The sequence below is a fragment of the Hyperolius riggenbachi genome, chromosome 5, assembly GCF_040937935.1.
Source record: "Hyperolius riggenbachi isolate aHypRig1 chromosome 5, aHypRig1.pri, whole genome shotgun sequence".
NCBI lineage: Eukaryota > Metazoa > Chordata > Amphibia > Anura > Hyperoliidae > Hyperolius > Hyperolius riggenbachi.
In genome coordinates, this window is record NC_090650.1 from 28,160,379 (window position 1) to 28,177,130 (window position 16,752).

The 16,752-nt window shown below is 40.8% G+C and overlaps 1 protein-coding gene across 4 annotated transcripts in view; it reads left to right on the top strand.

Moving 5' to 3' along the window:
• Positions 1-16,752, top strand: part of LOC137518050 (protein split ends-like) — an 87,579-nt gene that overhangs the window by 46,673 nt on the left and 24,154 nt on the right. Inside the window, exon 8 of one of the 4 annotated variants that reach the window (XM_068235257.1) lies at positions 15,902-16,094. The exons of the other annotated variants lie outside the window; for them this stretch is intronic. Coding sequence (XP_068091358.1) covers positions 15,902-16,094 — 193 coding nt within the window. The remainder of the gene's footprint in view (positions 1-15,901; positions 16,095-16,752) is intronic. 4 annotated transcript variants of the gene reach the window in all.

Here is a 16,752-nt window from a genome sequence, read left to right on the forward strand (position 1 = left end):
TTGCACTCTTGCACACACAAGTGATCCTTTGAAGCAGTGGGGCTCTTAACCACCTTAGCAGTATGGACGAGCTCAGCTCGTCCATTACCGCCAGAGGGTGCCGCTCAGGCCCTGCTGGGCCGATTTTGATCAAATAAAGTGCAGCACACGCAGCCGGCACTTTGCCAGCCGCGTGTGCTGCCTGATCGCCGCCACTCTGCGGCGATCCGCCGCGAGCAGCGACGAAAGAGGGTCCCCCCAGCCGCCTGAGCCCTGCGCAGCCGGAACAAATAGTTCCGGCCAGCGCTAAGGGCTGGATCGGAGGCGGCTGACGTCCATGACGTCACTCCGCTCGTCGCCATGGCGACGAAGTAAGCAAAACACGGAAGGCCGCTCATTGCAGCCTTCCGTGTTACTTTTGGCCGCCGGAGGCGATCAGAAGAACGCCTCCGGAGCGCCATCTAGTGGGCTTTCATGCAGCCAACTTTCAGTTGGCTGCATGAAATAGTTTTTTTTTAATTTAAAAAAAAACCTCCCGCAGCCGCCCTGGCGATCTTAATAGAACGCCAGGGTGGTTAATGTGTAATTTTGTTTTCACAAAAAAATTCCCATTTACGAATTCCATTACAAAATTCCAATGGCTACACATCATTTTTTGTGAAATCGCCGTATGCGATTACGCGTAATTCCATATTTGCATATTATTATTTTTTTATGCGACTGCGAAAATTTGTACATGTAAACTTGTTGGGTCAACTGAGCACACTCAGAACTTTAATGCAGAAAGGATGCATATTTTTAGCATAACTTTTATTATTTTATACTAAACGTGAAAAATCGTACGCTCAAAGCCTGCGGTGTCCATTGAGCGTGCTCCAGGTCTTATTTTTAAACGTGAAATGTGAAAAATTTTACACGTAAACCAGCAATGCTTTTTACTGAGCATGCTACAGGAAGTTAAAAGCAAAAAAAAAAAAAAAAAAAAACACAAACACTTTATTTGAAGGTGAACATGGTGCACATTGCACACTGGACCTGCAAAAACTCTTAGGCTGGGATCACAGTGGTCAGTTGCAGGGCTAGATTTAGGCCAAGGCCCCTAGGCCATGGCCTAGGGCACCAAAGGAGGAAGGGCACCAAACTGCTGCAATGCAGGGAGATCAGGTGAGCGCCTGACCGCGGTATTCTGCTGCTAGCGCCACCTATGCAGCAGCCACCTTACTCTCTGTGCCTGTTTGCATTGTGGCCGGTGGCTATGGACTTGGGCAGCATTGGAGACGTAAAGGAAGAAGAAACTTCTGCACTTTAGACCAGTGGAGAAATGAGTGACACTGATGGCTGCAGCAGTGTGAAGGTGAGCTGGCTACCTATACTGAAAGGTGCAGGGGTTGGAAAGGGAGGGGTTAAGGGAGTCATCTGCCCTCTGTGAGGCGCTAAGCTGACGAATCCTGCATACAAGTGTTGTACTCCGGTCCATAGCCTGATGAAGTGGGTTGAACCCGCGAAACGCGTTGCAAAATATTGGCGTATATGATTAAAAATTGTTTTTGTGTTAAAAAATTGACATTTTCTTGTGGTTGCTTTGGGGGAGGTGAGTCCACCTGCTGCCTCCCTATTTTTAAATCTTTTACTTTATTTTATACTTTTGGCGCCTCTGAGACTTTGCTATACAATTGTCCACCCCTGGTGGAGGGGATTTGGCCCCTATCTTTCCGAACTACAGAGAACGACTTCTTAAATCCTGAGTGGGGACGGGTTTAATCTCCCCACCTGCCTATACAGTGGTTACCTGGAGGGTAACCCATCTTTGTGAGTATAAATCTCATTAAACTACCTTTATTCATACTTACAATACATACTGCACTATATCGGGCTCTCGGTGTCTCCCCCCCCCCCCCCCCCACACCTATCTCCTCTGTAACACAACCCAGCCTGCAACCCTGTATTAATCTGAGACACAACTATGCACTTTGAGTCCTATGGGAGAAAAGCACTTTACAAATGTTATTGTATTGTATATTGTATTATACTAGAGGGAAAGCGGGAGGGGTCATCTGGCTACTTGTACTGGGGGGGGGGGGGGTGTCAACAGGCTACTTATACTAGAGGGAAGGGGGGAGGGGACATCTGGCTACCTATACTGGAGGGAGGGGTCATCTCACTACCTATACTGGAGGGAAGGAGGGAAAGGTCATCTCGCTACCTATACTGGAGGGGGGCGGCTGGTGACAGTGGCCTTGGGTGGTAAAGAGTACAAATCCGGCCCTGGTCAGTTGCATAACGCACGTGTTAAAATGTGTGTGAACTGCAACTGAGACTGGACATAGACTTTGATACAAAGCCTGCATGCAGCGAGTTAGAATAACGTGATCCCGATTCCCATAGAATTGTGTGGGCGGTAAGTTGACATGCAGAATTTTTCTGCAATGCAACTGAGCACTGTGAACCTAGCCTTAGGCTTTGATCACATCTAAAATCGAAATCGCTGTCGCTAACATTTTTCGTTTTTTAGCGTGATTTTTTTTCAGCGCCTCTCGACGCTTACCTGCACCCTGCGATTTTGTATAAAACTCTTTTCTAAGTGCTTTTGCAGAGCGATTCTGTTTTTTCACTTCCTGACGTTAGTCAGGAAGTGAACTCTTTCACCCGGAAATAAATAAATGAGCTTGATTCACAAAAAGCGTGCTAACACTTATCACGACTGTAATAAGCCGATTTGCGCTCAATAACACTTCTGCCTTTGCACGTGATAAGTAATGACTTTGTGCACAAGCGCGGGATATCACGTGAAATGACTAAAGATCATCCATATCCCGCTCAGTTTAGGTTCCCTTTAAGCTGCATTCCAATGTTCTACATACAGCACAATCACCTGTTGTGAGCAAACACTCAATAAAATGTTCATGTGTAGTGTAGTACCAAATAATAACAATGTTTTTATGCATACAGTAGTAAGATATCCAAATTTTATACCGTCGCATCATTTTTGATGTGTATTTCTTACATGGTGCACCATGGAGTGCGGCGTTGGGCCATGTGTGCACTTAGCGAAGCGCAATTCGTGTCGCGCCTGCCGTGTGACGGGATTTTTATACAGCAGTTACAGGAAGTGGATCTGCATGCAGGCAATATGGTGCAGAAATTTGGCACACGTGAACAGGTCCTTTTGGCCGCTGTAAGTAGCTTGTTTGCTGAAAATGGTTTTATTTTGTGTGTGTGTGTTAGTGCCTCTATATTACAAATGTGTGTGTGTCAGTTGTCCTGTGTGTTCTGTATGTATGTATAGTGACGTGAAAAACTATTTGCCCCCTTCCTGATTTCTTATTCTTTTGCATGTTTGTCACACTTAAATGTTTCTGCTCATCAAAAACCGTTAACTATTAGTCAAAGATAACATAATTGAACACAAAATGCAGTTTTAAAAGATGGTTTTTATTATTTAGTGAGGAAAAAAAAACTCCAAATCTACATGGCCCTGTGTGAAAAAGTGATTGCCCCCCTTGTTAAAAAATAACTTAAAGTGGACCCAAATTAAAAATACAAGATTTCAGAAATAAAATCTATTTTCTAAATTATAATAATAAATAGCAGCCTTTTTTCAGCTGCATGATGACAAATATAAAATATTTTACATTTATTGGAGAAACCCCTACCTTCCTTTCATATTGCCGGCAAATAATCCGGCAAACTGGTGGAGTAGATGGTGTCCAGCAAAGGAGGAATTGCTAATGGCTGCCACCTGTATAACCCTAGTTATGCAAAGAGAAGGGTGAAAAGCATGCACTGAAATGAAAGGAGTGTTTATTTATCTTTGTATGTGTCAGAGTGGTGCAACTAAATATTTTTAATTAAAAAAATGTTTGGTTTGGGTCCGCTTTAACTGTGGTTTATCACACCTGAGTTCAATTTCTGTAGTCACCTCCAGGACTGATTACTGTTTCAATCAAGAAATCACTTAAATAGGAGCTATCTGACACAGAGAAGTAGACCAAAAGCACCTCAAAAGCTAGACATCATGCCAAGATCCAAAGAAATTCAGGAACAAATGAGAACAAAAGTAATTAAGATCTATCAGTCTGGTAAAGGTTATAAAGCCATTTCTAAAGCTTTGGGACTCCAGCGAACCACAGTGAGAGCCATTATCCACAAATGGCAAAAACATGGAACAGTGATGAACCTTCCCAGGAGTGGCCGGCCAACCAAAATTACCCCAAGAGCGCAGAGAAAACTCATCCGAGAGGCCACAAAAGACACCAGGACAACATCTAAAGAACTGCAGGCCTCACTTGCCTCGATTAAGGTCAGTGTTCACGACTTCACCATAACAAAGAGACTGGGCAAAAACGGCCTGCATGGTAGATATCCAAGGCGCAAACCACTTTTAAGCAAAAAAAACATTAAGGCCAGGGGCGTAGCAATAGGGGGTGCAGAGGTAGCGACCGCATCGGGGCCCTTGGGCCAGAGGGGCCCCGAAGGGTCCACCCTCTATCACAGTATTAGCTCTCTATTGGTCCTGTGTTGGTAATAATCACTTCTATAGATGCTTTGAATAGTAGTAATCCTTAACACACTGTTCCCCAACCCCTTCTTGCACCTCTGACACTGGGGTTGTCCTTGGCAGGTTTTGGTGCGCCGTATCAATTGTTATGTATAGAGTGCTTGGGGGGGCCCCATGTAAAACTTGCACCGGGGCCCACAGCTCTTTAGCTACGCCACTGATTAAGGCTCATCTCAGTTTTGCTAAAAAACATCTCAATGATTGCCAAGACTTTTGGGAAAATACCTTGTGGACCGACGAGACAAAAGTTGAACTTTTTAGAAGGTACGTGTCCCGTTACATCTGGCGTAGAAGTAACACAGCATTTCAGCAAAAGAACATCATACCAACCGTAAAATATGGTGGTGGTAGTTTGATGGTCTGGGGTTGTTTTGCTGCTTCAGGACCTGGAAGGCTTGCTGTGATAGATGGAACCATGAATTCTACTGTCTACCAAAAAATCCTGAAGGAGAATGTCCGGCCATCTGTTCGTCAACTCAAGCTGAAGGGATCTTGGGTGCTGCAGCAGGACAATGACCCAAAACACACCAGCAAATCCACCTCTGATTGGCTGAAGAAAAACAAAATGAAGACTTTGGAGTGGCCTAGTCAAAGTCCTGACCTGAATCCTATTGAGATGTTGTGGCATGACCTTAAAAAGGCGGTTCATGCTAGAAAACCCTCAAATAAAGCTGAATTACAACAATTCTGCAAAGATGAGTGGGCCAAAATTCCTCCAGAGCGCTGTAAAAGACTCGTTGCAAGTTATCGCAAACGCTTGATTGCAGTTATTGCTGCTAAGGGTGGCCCAACCAGTTATTAGGTTCAGGGGGCAATTTCTTTTTCACACAGGGCCATGTAGGTTTTGAGGTTTTTTTTCTCACTAAATAATAAAAACCATCATTTAAAACTGCATTTTGTGTTCAATTATGTTATCTTTGACTAATAGTTAACTGTTTTTGATGAGCAGAAACATTTAAGTGTGACAAACATGCAAAAGAATAAGAAATCAGGAAGGGGGCAAATAGTTTTTTACATCACTGTATAGGGAAGCTACCATATTTATTCCTTTTAAGCAATACTAGTTCCCTGTATAAACTCTGCTGCGCTTCTGTAGTAAAAACAACAGACAGTCTTTTCTTCGTATGATGACACTCATCGAAGAAGTTCAGTGAACCGTGTAAAAAATAATAGAGATGTTTCATATAGGGTGTAACTTACACACATAAGGCACCCAGTGTAGATGTTACGGCCAGAACCCGAAGTTTGGCCACTTCTAGTTCTGGCCGGCCACTTCGGGTTCTGGCCGGCCAATGCGCGAAGTGGCCGCTGCGCTGCGGCCAATGTTGAGAATGGAATGATTCCTCTGACATTAATGTATCTTCTGGCCGCAGCGCAGCGGCCAAACGTAGAACAACTTAGTTCATTTAATGCAATTCAGCCGGCGGCAAGGTAACAATTCAAGCCGCCGGCTTTTTCTCTGCCTCTCTCTCCTCCTCTTATGGGCAGCAGGCGGGGACACGCGTGTCCCCGGGAGTCGTTCGTCGCACCAGGAAAGCAGAGCGGGGAGGCTGCAGACATCGCTTCTGCCAGCACCCGCTCTGCAAGAACGGCAGGATTCCCCTGCCGTGACGAACGACTCCGGGGGGACACTCGTGTCCCCGCCCGGCTGCCCATAGGAGAGAGCGAGAGAGGCGGGAGGGGGGGGGGGGGAGAAGGAGAGAGAGAGAGATGCAGAGAAAAAGCCGGCGGCTTGAATTGTTACATTGCCGCCGGCTGAATTGCATTAAATGAACTAAGTTGTTCTACGTTTGGCCGCTGCGCTGCGGCCAGAAGATACATTAATGTCAGAGGAATCATTCCATTTCTAACATTGGCCGCAGCGCAGCGGCCACTTCGCGCATTGGCCGGCCAGAACCCGAAGTGGCCGGCCAGAACTAGAAGTGGCCAAACTTCGGGTTCTGGCCGTAACATATATACACTCTGAGGAAAGTGGATAACCGTCACCGCACAGAATAGGATAGGGAGCCTTCATGCCCCTCCCCCTAGAAAGCCTGCTTACCCTCTATTTGCTTGTATCTCAGCATGTAACGGCATCCATTGCCTACTTATATAAAACTTCCATTTTTGATTTGGTGAATCTGATGCAGGAATGCAGAGATACTTCATGCCCTCTAACATTGGTCTGGCACTGTCATGTATAGACAAAATGTGAGTAATGTTGTTCTTATGAAGCTGTTCTGTATCCCGAGCATCTTTGAAACTTCCTATGAATAACCCAGGAAGAATAATACAGAGCAACATGCGACACACCCCTCCATTACATCAGCAGGCTGGGAGGATATTCAGTAATGAATTACTGAATTCCTCCCAGCCTGCTGATGTGACAGAGGGAATTAGTGGCTGTTGATTTACGGAAAAAATGCTGGTATCCAGGCCATTCATACTGTTCTTAACAAAATGCACATCCAGGAAGTCAATTGAACTTGAGCTGATCTCATGAGTGAAGAACATACCTATCTTATTGTTATTCAACTCCTCCACAAAATCACAAAACATTTCCCTGGGACCGTCCCATAGAATGAACACGTCATCTACGAAACGACCCCAGAACAAGATGTGTGAAGCATACACTGCCAGATCTTCACCAAAAACGGTCACATCCTCCCACCACCCTAGGAAGAGGTTGGCATATGAGGGGGCACACGCCGTCCCCATAGCACAACCTCGTTCCTGTAGATAGTACTGGTCTTGAAAAAGGAAATAATTGTGCGTCGCGATATACTTAAGAAGGTCCAAAATAAATAATGAATGCTCACGCACATGGATGCTTCAGGACCTAAGAAAATAGTCAACTGCTTCCATACGTAGATCATGTTGTCCACTTTCCTCAGAGTGTATATACTCTGGGTGCCTTATGTGCGTAAGTTACACCCTATGTGCAGCATCTATTATTTTTTAGACGGTTCACTGAACTTCTTGGATGAGTGTCATAGGAAGAAAATACTGTCTGTTTTTTACTACAGAAGCGCAGCAGAGTTTATATATACTGTCTACTTAACGCCTTCTAACAAGAGGATACTGCATGCAGCTCTAGTACTACTACACGTTAAAAAGGATAAGAACTTGTAACAATTGGTGTCAGCAAGCACAGATTTTCTGATTATTGGTGATCTGCAGTATCACCAATAATACAGATGTTATACCTGATTATGTGGTGATCTGCAGAATCACCAAAAATGCAAGTATAGCAAGACACAGGACACCCAGGTGTAAGATAGTGTTTGGTGCAACAGTAAATATTGATGGAGATACCCACTATCCCAGAGGAGCTGGTAGAAGGGGGTATCTCTGAGGAACACAGTAATCAGTACTCCAGCAGGCTGGAGACACAGAGGAATAGTGATAGTTTCACCCGAGGAGCGGGTGATGCACAGTGAGACAATGTAGAGTGATCACTCGATGAGCGAGTGATTCAGACTGTACTGCAGCAGGTGATTCCCTGAGGGGCAGGAGATCCCGACAGTGTTGCAATAGCTAGTTGTTAAATGTTAAAATGAGGGATTTGTAACTTGAACACAAAGTCATTCAGAGACCAGAGTAACTCATTTAAAAGGATGTGGTTGTTTATTTAACATTATTGATTTTCCATGAATATTCAAAAATATAAATCAATAAAGGTACAAATCTTAGTTACGTTACAAATGATTACAAAAAATGAACAAATTGATTGTATGTCTGTATGTATGAAAGTATGTGTGTGTCTGTGAAGAGAAAATGGCAGAATGACCCACTCCCGCCTAAAACTCCTTACATAAAGAAATGGGCTGGGCCCACAGTATGTCCCAATGCTATCTGTGATTGGTTTGTTCAAACAATGCTGTAGTCTCTATTTGCTGACTTCCATACCTAGCTGCTTCAATTTAATCTATCTCACAGCACATGGTCAAACTGGTTGAATCCAGAATTCTAACAGCTTCATTGTACTACTATGCCTTGAAGAATGCGTTCCCTGCCCCCAATGATGAGAAACACATGCTCTAATTACCTTTATGGGGGAAGGCTGTCCTATTACCAACCCAGCCTTGTTCCCCTAACCTAAATAATAGAAGATTTCTTTTCAATCAATCTTATCAATATCACATATATAATTTATCTATAGCTTTGATATCTTAATCGCGTCACATCCAATATAGATAATTATTCCCTCTAACATGGCAGGGCCCTTGCCATGCAGAAAGCTCCAATCATCGTATATTTAGATTGTTCAGAGGTTAAAACATCAAAACTACTTATTACATTTCCCCCTTTATAGAAGTAAAATCATATATTAAAATTACTTTCACTTCTATAAATACCTTTTGTCTATTTTAATCATTATCAAAAATTTAACAATCATATTCTGTCCCCTTTCATTAATAATTACCTTCAAATTAAAACTCTTAACCTCTGCCCTGCTGGACTTAACTTAAACAGCAACTACTTTTATACTCTCATGTGTAATTGAAACAATGTGTGTTAACCCTTTCACATCCTGTTGTATAGGGAATTTTACCTTTGACAAAAACGGTAGATTCTTCTTAAAATTAAACTAATACCCTTAAACTAAACATGCAAGCATGATGACAAATCTAAACTTTGAATTTCATTACTTTTTCTTCCATTTTAAAATGATCATAAAACCCTGTTTATAAAAACAATCATAATAATGTATATAATTAACTGGATTACCTAATAATGTTACATAATAATCAGATGTATTGCCTTACAACTACTAATATCATTAAAATATTATTCATTCATCTTGGTGGAATTCATATCACTTATCCATCCCAAATCAATATGAATTAATGTATACCTGTATTCTTCAATTATGTCATACCTCCTTTAAAACTTTGTATTACTGTTTGGAAATATCTATAAAATATGTGCAGTTTGAAGTTTCAAACATATCCTAATCAAATATGGTTTCCATTATTAATCAAAATCAAAAATATTAAATCATAAAAATGTGTCATTTAAGGACATAATACTGATGCAATGTGTATAATGATACCTTCTCATCATCTGATTTACATTAACAATTTATTATGCTATCTAACTAGCCCTTTGCTTTCTGACAAGCCTTTTGCTTTCTGACAAGCCTTATTATCTTTAAATCAGATTTCAAAGTTTCTTAATACAACCCATTAATTATATCAATGATTTTTGCACCATCTAAAATTCCTTTTCTAATATTTTGATCAAACTCTCAAAATAACTTTGCATACCAGATATATTATGGAAACCCCTTTCTATCAAAAATATCAACTTCCAAACATTAATCAAAAATTTACCTTATTATTATTTTTTTTTTAAATGAATGGATCTATAAGCTATTGGATAAAAAAAACTTTCCTTAAAAAACCTTTCCTTATCTTATCAATATTTTTCCCTAAACTTTTTCATTACCTTATGAAAATATCACATAAAATCTAATTCTGTTCTGTAACAAATAAAACAAACAATTAAACTCAAAACACCAACAATGTCTTTTTCATGTGTGTCAAATTAAAAATTATATGTGTGTAAAGAGATTAGAGTCTCAGTTCAGTTCATGAAAAGTGGGGAGGGAAAAGAAAAAAAAACTCTTCATGTCTTCAAGCACTTCTGTTCATTCCTTTATCAATGGAAGCATGGAATCTCCTCTCAATAGGCTCGTTAGCATGTGAAAGCCTTGTAATCTTCGCCATTTCTGCATGTGACCTTTTAGTCAATCAATCTTTAGAGATACATCTATAATTAGAAAATATGGTATCAATGATCTTATTTCAAGAAAATAACTTTAAACTTTTTGTTCCCCCTTTGAACAAACAAACTCATATGACATTGTCTAAATTGCAATCCTTTGATGAGGACACAAACCATGAACTTTAATAAATCTCGTTTATCTAATAAACATAACCTTAGACAAACCTGAGATAAAGCCCAATAAAATAAAAACAAAACACAATGTCATCTAAAAAATATCCTTCACACTTTAATTGTGAGGACAACAAAGTTATATTCTCTTATGTAAATGTGTAACAGCATGTTAATATGTGTGTGTGCGTTTATATAACATGCTAATCTCATGTGTATATGTCATTATTAGTATACCTGCTGTGTGTGTGTGCAAGTTGCAAGTAACTAAATGATACCCTTACATTTCTTTCACAATGATATCTCAAAAATGATCAATACATTATTTATAACAACTTCTGACGTATTTTTACTCATGCAGTTTGAGTGACAGCTAATGGCTTCAGATTACAGGACTCCAGCTGTTCTTAATTAACCCTACTCTCGCTTAACATAGATGCCACTGTTTCTCATACAAACAGAGGAAAGCATTTCCTAAACAGCTTCTGCTGAAACATTTCTATGTCACTAAAACTTAACTAGAAACCTTTCTTTAATTTTTACTTTAAAATGACCTCATCTTACTAAAATACATTGCAACTGATGTAACCAATTGCTAGTATCCAAAATAAACTCAAGGAAACATGAAATCCACTTTTCTATAAACAACTGATACTCGAATTACTTTTAAAACCAATATCCCATTCAATATTGTACCTCAATTTTCATCAATTTACAGAAAGGAAGGAAATCACCACCATCTCTGATTCTCTTCACATACTTCCCAGGAAACAAAATTTAATAATTAAGGAGATAGAATACATGTGTACACCAAATCATAAAAGGGGAATAAAAAAAATATTATCACATAAACACATATAGAATTCACAACCAATAACTTTTATCAGAGTTCTGCTTTAACCTGTTGTCCTTTAAACGTTTAATTTTTAAATTTCCTTGAATTTGAATATATTGTGTACAGTCTAAAATATCAGTGCATACATTACTGTATTAATAATCTACAGCAATGACCAAAATATACAATTTTATTTCAGATATTTGATACACCAACACCAAGTCCCTTGTATACCAATAATTTGAACTGGCACAACTGATTTCACACCTCTGACCGGAAAAGATATGAAACCACCTGTCACCATTCATCAATTATATTTTTATAAATTCCCATTTCTCCTCCGGTAAAGAAAAACAGATCTTTACAAAAATAATGCATATATAAGTATAAGGATATACTTATTCATGACAAATCACTTACGGGACTGAGCATTCAGCACATATATATCCTGATCATATTTCCAATCATCACTCACATTAGACTGAACACACATATTGTCTTTTAAAATAACTTTACCTAATAAAGTGTCAAAATCATCTAAAAGTAATAACTATAGTCATGACCTACCAAATTTATTTATACCTTACAGATCAAATTCTTATGTAATTGATGCAATCATTATTTGCAACAATTCAGCTTTATTTTAATCAAAATTAATTCAAATCTCTTTATTTCACAATAAACTCACTAAGAATAACCTCCTGACTAAACCTATAACTTAAAAAAACTTATTTTATCAACTTTTGTGTAAATCGATTGTTGAAATATATATCTGTCATCTGTGGACACCAGCAATCACATCTTACTTATGAATGCTGAACCTTATCACCATATCCTCATCAATCCTCTAATACAGAAACAGATATGTCTATCATTAAACTATGGTGATTAATTATCCTATGCAACCTTATAATAAGCTCATTTTAATTATTTTTTTTTTAATATCAATTATTATATTAATGACTATATTTATACTTTTTATCAAACTCAAATGGAAAAATAGGACAACAACTCTGAAACTTGAATGAAATTTTCATAACATAAATAGCTTGCAATACAAATACTTTTATGTGACATCTGCAATGATTTTACACTCCTACTAGACTAGCTGTTATATGATACTACTGCTGCTGCAAAGAAAATGTCATTTTGGTAACCACACTTTTAAATACCCAGAAACATTTTTATTTTTCCTGGCTTTCAGGATTACTGCGCTTCTAATAAACCATTATTACAGATATATTTCCTTTTTATATAAACTGTCACTTATTCATGGTTTACACATTTTCTTTTACACAAGTGGCCAATTAGCATAAATACAAAAACCCTTACTTTACTTATAGAAGCCATTATGGTAAGTTTTGCTTCTATGATCCAATTACACTATCTTAAGCTTCAATTTAAACCATTTTTTCCCAAGTTTAGCTTGCAACTTTGTGAACAAAAATATCTGCCTCTTTAAATAAACATCATTAAGGAAGTCTGCATCCTGTCTGCTACCACTAAAGCATTTTACATAGGAATGAGAAGAACATTCCTTTTGCCTGCTATTCATTTTAGCAACCTTTAAGTAACTATTTCCCTAACTAACTAACAAATATTCTTTATTTCTTTAACAACTTCGGACAACGCAATCTGACTCTTAAAACTTTTAACCAATTCAACAGGAAATAAAACATAGTCACCTTATGCAAACAGACTTCTGGTATCACCCACATCTTAAGGAGGACCATGATCTCCTCTCGTCTGGTCTCGTCTCTTGCTTCAGGCTCAATCGCAAAAAATAGTTTCAAAAATACCCAGCTTCCTTTCTCATTCCCCCGTTTTGAAACGAGCTTGTGATCTATGGCTGAGTTAATTCTTCATGAAACATTTACGACTGGTTGGCTAGCCAAAATGTTAAATGTTAAAATGAGGGATTTGTAACTTGAACACAAAGTCATTCAGAGACCAGAGTAACTCATTTAAAAGGATGTGGTTGTTTATTTAACATTATTGATTTTCCATGAATATTCAAAAATATAAATCAATAAAGGTACAAATCTTAGTTACGTTACAAATGATTACAAAAAATGAACAAATTGATTGTATGTCTGTATGTATGAAAGTATGTGTGTGTCTGTGAAGAGAAAATGGCAGAATGACCCACTCCCGCCTAAAACTCCTTACATAAAGAAATGGGCTGGGCCCACAGTATGTCCCAATGCTATCTGTGATTGGTTTGTTCAAACAATGCTGTAGTCTCTATTTGCTGACTTCCATACCTAGCTGCTTCAATTTAATCTATCTCACAGCACATGGTCAAACTGGTTGAATCCAGAATTCTAACAGCTTCATTGTACTACTATGCCTTGAAGAATGCGTTCCCTGCCCCCAATGATGAGAAACACATGCTCTAATTACCTTTATGGGGGAAGGCTGTCCTATTACCAACCCAGCCTTGTTCCCCTAACCTAAATAATAGAAGATTTCTTTTCAATCAATCTTATCAATATCACATATATAATTTATCTATAGCTTTGATATCTTAATCGCGTCACATCCAATATAGATAATTATTCCCTCTAACATGGCAGGGCCCTTGCCATGCAGAAAGCTCCAATCATCGTATATTTAGATTGTTCAGAGGTTAAAACATCAAAACTACTTATTACACTAGTCACCTGAGGAGCAGGTGATTAAGACTGTACTGCAGCTATCAACCTGCGGAGCATGTGATTCAGACTATACTGCAGCTATCTACCTGAGGAGCAGGTGATTCAGACTATACTGCAGCTATCCACCTGAGGAGCAGGTATATTTTTCCCTGGTACTTTTCTCGGCTAGTGTGAGCAGGTGATTAAGACTGTACTGCAGCTATCAACCTGAGGAGCAGGTGATTCAGACTATACCGCAGCTATCTACCTGAGGAGCAGGTGATTCAGACTATACTGCAGCTATCTACCTGAGGAGCAGGTGATTCAGACTATACTGCAGCTATCTACCTGAGGAGCAGGTGGTTCAGACTATACTGCAGCTATCTACCTGAGGAGCAGGTGATAACTAAACTGAGAGTCCCTCACCAGGGCTAAGGTCCCTGGTGAGGGAAGAAGAGTCAGACAAGCAGGTTCGGCAACACACGGACAGATACGGTACAGAGACAGGAAGCTAAATCAGAGTAGTAGTTCAGGCAGAGTCGGCAATTTATATCAGATAGGCAAAGGTACCAAATCAGAGAGCAGAAGAATAGTCAAACTAGCAGAAGGTCATAACAAATAATACAATTCAATTAGTTCTTTAACCACTTGAGGACCCACCCTTTACCCCCCCTTAAGGACCAGCGCTGGTTTGATTGATCTGTGCTGGGTGGGCTCTGCAGCCCCCAGCACAGATCAGGGTGCAGGCAGGGAGATCAGATTGCCCCCCTTTTTTCCCCCCTATGGGGATGATGTGCAGGGGGGGTCTGATCTCTCCTGCCTGCTGTGGGTGGCGGGGGGGGCACCTCAAAGCCCCCCTCCGCGGCGAAATTCCCCCCTCCCTCTCCTACCTGCTGCCTCCCCTGGAGATCCGGGCTGCACAGGACGCTATCCGTCCTGTGCAGCCAGTGACAGGACGTCCCCTGTCACATGGCGGCGATCCCCGGCCGCTGATTGGCCGGGGATCGCCGATCTGCCTTACGGCGCTGCTGCGCAGCAGCGCCGTACAAATGTAAACAAAGCGGATTATTTCCGCTTGTGTTTACATCTAGCCTGCGAGCCGCCATCGGCGGCCCGCAGGCTATTCACGGAGCCCCCCGCCGTGATTTGACAGGAGCAGCCGCTCGTACGAGCGGCTGCTTCCTGATTAATTAGTCCTGCAGCTGCCACTTTGCCGACGCACGTTATGAGTGTGCGGTCGGCAAGTGGTTAAGTTATCAACAGAATCTGGCTAAGTGTGCATCCCCAGCTCCAGCTGGTTCTAGGCACACCTTGGGATCTGACTAGGTCTGAGTGCTAACACATAGCATATGCAACAGCAGACGCGGAACAACTGACAGTCAGGTCCTATATATACTAAACGCGCTCTATAGCGCCGCCCCAGTCACTCAGCCAATCCATAGCATAGCTGGAGTCAGCTGACCGAGTGATCAGCTGACTCCCCTTCTAGATGCATAAAGGTCCTTTCGCTTGGCGCGCGCGCGTAGCCCTTAGTCTATGAGCGATAGAAGGACCAGGCAAAGCACCAGCATGTAACTGTGCGGCAGAAACTGACAGCTGCGACGCGGAGATAGCCGCCATGCCGCTTGCTGTTGCGGCGGTATCTCCGCTATCCATTACAGTACTGTTGCCAGTTGACATTCCTATTGTGCGCTGCTTTCCACTTGTTGTATCAATACCAGTTGCCTGGCAGCCCTGCTGATCTATTCGGCTGAAGAAGTGTCTGAATCACACCAGAAACAACCATGCAGCTAATCTTGTCATATCTGTCAAAATTGTCAGAAACTCCTGATCTGCTGCATGCTTGTTCAGGGTCTATGGCTGAAAGTATTAGAGGCAGAGGATCAGCAGGATAGCCAGGCAACTGGTATTGCTTAAATGGAAACAAATATGGCAGTCTCCATATCCCTTTCACTACAGTTCTCCTTTAAAGTTAAGTGTGCGTTTCTAAAAATGTGTCCTTTCTCGTTACAGACGATGCTTCAGTCAAACTATGATGGTCTCCGGGACCTCTTCCAGAAACGGCAGATTGTGGAGAGTCTGCAACAAGAGCTCTGGGAGAGGTTCCGGAGACGGCACTCAGTCAGCCAAATCCAACGGAGGTGGTCCGACATAAAACGGAGGGACCGCAGATTACTTCACAACGTCAGGGACCAACATGTGCCTAGTAAGTAATGCCCATAAACAATTTTTTACACATATGTATGTTGTGAAAGAGAGACTTTTTTGTGGTCTTGACTAATCTTTGTAATGATTATGATGTGTTTGCCTGTCCTTGGGTAATTATTCTGAATTTTTGTAGTGCCTTCAGTCACAGCTGTGCATGCTTGGTCTGGGGTTCTGTTGCAAAGAATGTTAGACTAAGCAGCCACAGAGCCAGGCAGCCTATTGGATTTAAAGCAAAGACCAAAGTATACACTAAAAAAAAACATTTTTTGGGGGGTGAAAGTTCAGGAAATTGGCCACAAAGGTATTATACATTAGCATATTTTTTATATATTGCAGGCCTTGCTTAGTTATTATTTTGTCAGTATTGATAAACTACAGCCCCTAAACAAGCATGCATATCTGTGTTCTGATTAAAGTGACCTCTTAAGTTAGTGCCATGCTTTTTTCTGTTGTGTTGTGTCAATAATGCAGACTAATATCAACAGGACAGGCAGATACCTAGATGCCTAGTACACACCATACAATTTTTGTTTTGATTTTGCAGAGAGATGTTTCTGTATCTTTTTCTGTGATGCCCCATACACAAGCTCAACGGAGGTCTTTTACGCAGCACAATTGTCAAACAACTGTTTTAAATTGGCCATTGCTAACAAAAA